This window comes from Thermobia domestica, chromosome 8 (assembly GCF_964235325.1).
Source record: "Thermobia domestica chromosome 8, izTheDome1.hap1.1, whole genome shotgun sequence".
In the NCBI taxonomy this organism is placed as follows: domain Eukaryota; kingdom Metazoa; phylum Arthropoda; class Insecta; order Zygentoma; family Lepismatidae; genus Thermobia; species Thermobia domestica.
The window spans coordinates 207,530,837-207,536,543 of record NC_137461.1 but is presented as its reverse complement, the minus strand read 5'-3'; the positions used below and the strand labels follow the sequence as shown (position 1 = coordinate 207,536,543).

Sequence of the window (5,707 nt, the reverse complement as noted above, 5' to 3'; positions counted from 1 at the left end):
AAACCCTTCAACATGAAACACTATTTCATTTAACCACAAAATATTACCGAAAAGATTGAACCAGCCTTCATACCAAGCAAGCATCAACTCACCATACTCCACCGATGATCTGTCTTACGGCGATAACCCTGGCAGTAATGTGGTTTCCATGAATGAAAATTCAATTCTTCCTTGAGGACAGTTCGGAGTGGTGCTCGATTAAGCATTTTCGCGAGATGGTTAATCTTGTGATTTCTGAGGGCTTCGAATGAACATTTCCTGAACCAATTGCATATTTTCCTCCATCCTGGATGTCGAAGGGTGTCTCCTAATATGTGCTACAGAATCTGTGTCCATTAACTTCGAATAGCAATTTCTTATGGTCTCTGTATCTACCGTCCTTTCGCACTTCCCATCATCTCTGTGCTTGTAAACAACAATATTACGTATAGATTGGAGCTATCATTTCTTATACCTTCAACCAATACTTAATATTCTTTCTGACTGTACCTCGGACTATCATACTTCGTACCTGGATGCAAAGTAAGCCCGTTCACGCAAGATTAGATGTTGAGCCATGGTCCGCCACTGATACCTGCAATTGAGATATCATGTAATAAATTCTATCATTGTTAGGGTAAAACGTTTTTCGTTTCCTGAAAATTGGCTAAGTATTTAAAAAGTTACAAATAATTTTCAATAAGGAGTTAATTCCCGCCCATCCAGTAGATAAAATGTTGAAATATAAGGAATTCGGATAAGGGGTTTCCATTGGCACATGGGAACAAATTTCTGCAATTCTATTTTATTTTATTTTAGTGTTACATAAAACTAGTCAAGCAAATTCCCAGACTGGGTGATGATTTACGAAAACAGAAAAGCTCAGCATCTTGTTGTCAAATGTTTGCCGTGACGAAATGGCTTATAACTAGTTCGATATCGACGTAGCATCTGATATATATTCATACTGTAAATTAAAATGTAGAGTATGTTTGGTAGAGATGTCCCACTTCTTCATTCTACACTAACACGGAAGTAGCCTTTCCCCATACTTTTCCAAAGAGTTCTAAACTGAAACACATTATTTCTCGTTCTGTACTCATCATAAACGAAGAAGTACAATCACCGTTGTGGCAATCCTTCAATGGCTTGAAAAAGACACTGTGGGTGGTTGGAGGTATTTGGTTAAATACGGAGGCAAGCACAAGAGAAGAATGTCGTTATCACTTAAAAACTCGGCATATCAACATCAGTGCATGTGAAAGAAGCCCATCTAAGATTAAAAGAACGTTCCCTAGTGTTTGCATGGAAGAAAATGTTCTCGAAAGCATCGGTGCAAATCTGTCTCAACATTGGGGAAGACTGCTAAGACCGTTCCCATAATCTTTCTTTTTAAGAGATGTTCAAAATATTTATGAAGTTGAAAAATAATGCTGTGCAGGATCAGGAAGCAGAGTTGTCTTCAACATTGGGAGGTTAGCAAATTTGAGGCTTATTTTGAGGGGTAATGAGACTCATATTACGATAGATGAATCTGATTTCTGAGGTGAGCCTGTTGTATATAATATATCAGTCGATGAAGATGAAGTGGCAGTCGGACACAAATCATCACCTTTTTTCCCAAAAAACAGATTTCAAATCGGATTATTGGGGACAGTCCCCAGCAGTTCCAAGATTGGGGGCACATGTCTCTCTCATACTCCTGGGATTTGCTCAATGCTCGAAACCACAACCTAAATATGTCTGAGTTCATGTAAACTGAATCCTTGATGACTTTTTTAAATCAACCTGATTAAAAATGCATAACGGTTTGAAGAAAGTTTCCTTTTGCGTTACAACAAACAATCACTGTTATTATTTTTACTTTTACCCCATTTGCAAGTCTAGAGACGTCTTTTGCTCGCTTAATTGCAATTACTTTGTTTACAACGTTGATAGCTTGTAGTCCGGATTTGTCCAGACTACAAGTTATTGGTTTATTGGATAGATCATTATATATCAAAATGTTTTCATCAGAAAAGATTGCAGAACATCTCTGTTCAATGCTACCGCACAAACATTAAAGTGACCAAGTACTTTTCTCAAAGTTAACCCATGATGACGCTACATGAATGACCTGAACCAATCACACAATGCCTCACTTCTTCTTTCACTTAATTTAGCATTTAAACCTGATTTTTCGCTGAATTGCACGCTTAGAATCAAACATCATGGGTAGTAAATCCCCACTTTACATTTTATATAATTCGCTAAGGGCAATTCGTCCTATATCTCAACATATAATAGAACTGAGTCCTAGTTTTCTTGTATAGACCCTTGTTCTATGGGATTCTTCTCCGTAAAGTACGGGACTCGCTCGGATTGTCGACTCACCTCATTGACTCCCAATTTATTATCTTAAACTGCTGCTAAAGTGACTACAATGAATCTTCACTCCCTCTTCAATGCTTAGGATTTTTTCTCTGGTATACTTTATCATCTGAAACAAGTAAAAATGTTATTATTATTACTACATTATAGTATTTGTATTGTTAGTTTTCATCAACAACCTGCTCTCTGGACCGTATGCATGTGATGATATCTGATGGATTAGCGGAACTTCTTGCCACCTTGCAATGAAAGAGTATTTGGTTTAAACCGAAAGAGGTAGATTTACCTTTCGAAGAGAAATTTAACCAGCCAAAGAAGTAGGTAACCTTTGCTTCGTCGGTTCATTGGGGCATAATTTTTGATCTTGAAGCGAATATGCTCGAGTCAACCACGTGATATTCTCATGCAAGAAAAAAAATAATGTATTAACCTTTACGAAAGACTGAACTTCTTTATTAGTTGAGTTTAATTCATGCACCTCTATTTAATTATCGGCAAAAACTTCACTCGGTTTCACCTTTTCAATTTATGAACAGTAAAATAAGAGTCTCGGAGACTCAGATGGGCAGATCATGTAGAGAGAATGGAAGAAAGTAGAAACGGGTTTCAAAGTTTCAACTGGAAATACAACCTGAAAACGTCCATTAAGAAGAGCTAGGGCATATGGGAAAGTAGTATTAAGATGGATCTCACAGAAGTGCGAATACAAAGTAGAAACTGGATCTAGTTGTCAAAATACAGAAGTCAATGGAAAGTTTTTGTGAACGTGGCATTGAACCTCTGGGTTCCATAGGCCATAGAGTTAGTTAGTTGAAATGAGAGTAGCATACCATTGTGAACAGATATGAACAAAAACAGCTTCTTTTCTAGATGCAAACCCCATGAATACTTACTAAAGTTTCTAACCTTTCCATCAGCATGACAGGTGCTGCCGCCATGAGTCACAGCCGTTGATCATTTTGAGCAGCGGCGTCTTCATTCAGCGGGGCGTCTCTACGCAGTATACTAGAATGTATACTTATACTATAATAAAGGACTACTGAAAAATCTAAAACGAAGGGCCCATTTATTCCACATTAGGAAAAGTTAGTCATTGTAGCTGTCAATTCAAACTTTAACGAATGTAAGAAATGATACGTTTATTATACATTTTAGAAAGTTCTCTAATGTCAATTTCATTAAGGTACGTGTTACATAAGGTTATGTTCCAATCTATAAGCCTTATTTTAAACAGGATAATAACACAAAATATAGTTGTATCATATGTTCATAAATAAAAATGAGAAAATGTTACACTGTCAACTTAACCTATCAAGAATGTTCATGACACAACGAGATTTACATGTTAGTAGATCTGAGCAATACCAGCATATGAGAAATACTTATTTACATTATTCTTTTTGCTTTCATTCATTATGACCATTAAAATCTCTTGCGGCGGGTCAATTCAATTAACCTGACATTTATGAAGATTCTTCGTGCATTTTAGCAATGCTTCTGCGTGATTAGTATTCAGCACGAAATCGTAGGTATTTTCCAAACCATCAGAAGCTACCACGATGTTCACGACGCACGTCAAACACATCATGGTTTTAAAAATATTTTCTCTCTCCAGTGGCGTTCTGTTGTAGTAAGATGTGAATAGTCGTATGGAAGAGATGGAATATAAAAAATACAATAATGCATGCTTTCACTTATTACTACTTGAAAATTACTGTATAACCTTATTTACTTGGAAACAGAACTGCTTAAAATGTAAGAAGTGTGTTGAGACGAATAACTGAAGTGAAGCATAGCATGTTGTCACCAATTTTAAGAATTAAAAAAATTGAACTGCGGTACACTCATTTGCTTTAAACTAAATATAATAACATTAGGATTGCCATAATTCTTAACTCTAAATAAGAACACGCGTTCTCAATATATATATATATATATATATATATATATATATATATATATATATATATATATACTCGTGCTCATAAATTAAGGATAATGCGGACACATGGTGAAACAACGCTCTGATGGGCGGTTTTCGGTTGGAAATCACCTCGGGGTATGACCATGCGGTGCATTTGACCATTCGGTGCGGTGCATGCGGTGCGGTCGTCGCACGGTAGCGTTGGCAGCAGTCCAAATACGCAGAGGTGTTGGTGCATGTCAGAGTACGGTGCAGCGTGTAAGTGTGCAGATGTTTTCAGACGTGCTAATGGTGACTGTGTGTTGAAAATGGCTCAAAGAACACATATTGATGACGTTATGAGGGGTAGAATAATAGGGCGACTGGAGGCAGGTCATACACAGCAGGTCGTAGCACGAGCCCTCCGTGTACCACAAAGTGTGATCTCAAGATTATGGCAACGATTCCAGCAGACAGGAAACGTGTTCAGGTGCTACAGTACGGGACGTCCACAGTGTACAACACGACAAGAAGACCGATGTCTCACCATCAGTGCCCGCAGACGGCCACAGAGTACAGCAGGTAGCCTTGCTCGGGACCTTGCCATAGCCACTGGAACAGTTGTCTCCCGACATACAGTCTACAGACGACTGAACAGACATGGTTTATTCGCCCGGAGACCTGCAAGGTGCATTCCACTGACCCCTGTTCACAGGAGAGCCCGTAAAGCCTGGTGTCAAGAACACAGTACATGGTCAATGGAACAGTGGTCCCAGGTTTTGTTCACGGACGAGTCCAGGTATAGTTTGAACAGTGATTCTCGCCGGGTTATCATCTGACGTGAACCAGGAACCAGATACCAACCCCATAATGTCCTTGAAAGGGACCTGTATGGAGGTAGTGGTTTGATGGTGTGGGGTAGGATTATGATTGGTTCACGTACACCCCTGCATATCTTTGATAGAGGAACTGTAACATGTCAGGTGTATCCGGACGTCATTTTGCATCAGTATGTTCGCCTTTTCAGGAGTGCAGTGGGTCCCACCTTCCTCCTGATGGATGATAAGGCACGGCCCCACCGAGCTGCCGTCGTGGAGGAGTACCGTGAAACTGAAGATATCAGGCGAATGGAGTGGCCTGCCTGCTCTCAAGACCTAAACCCCATCGAGCATGTCTGGGATGCTCTCGGTCGACGTATCGATGCACGTCTTCAAACCGCTAGGACACTTCAGGAACTCCGACAGGCACTGGTGCAAGAATGGGAGGCTATACCCCAGCAGCTGCTCGACCACCTGATCCAGAGTATGCCAACCCTTGTGCGGCCTGTGTACGTGTGCATGGTGATCATATCCCATATTGATGTCGGGGTACATGCGCGGGAAAATTCCCCTGACGCCTCTGCAGGAAAGATATTTTCACTGGGACAACAAGCACATAAATTACGCATGTTAGCCT

General features: G+C 39.7%; 1 protein-coding gene across 1 annotated transcript; it reads left to right on the top strand.

Annotated features, from left to right (window-relative positions):
* The first annotated feature begins 4,509 nt into the window (after positions 1 to 4,509).
* LOC145692437 (uncharacterized) lies at positions 4,510 to 5,091 on the top strand. The gene has a single exon (XM_081767745.1). The coding sequence runs from the start codon at positions 4,510 to 4,512 to the stop codon at positions 5,089 to 5,091; it is 582 nt and encodes a 193-aa protein (XP_081623871.1).
* Positions 5,092 to 5,707: the final 616 nt, after the last annotated feature.

Coding starts and splice junctions, on each gene's coding strand:
- LOC145692437 (XM_081767745.1), top strand. CDS start 4,510: ATGTCAGAGTACGGTGCAGCGTGTAAGTGTGCAGATGTTTTCAGACGT.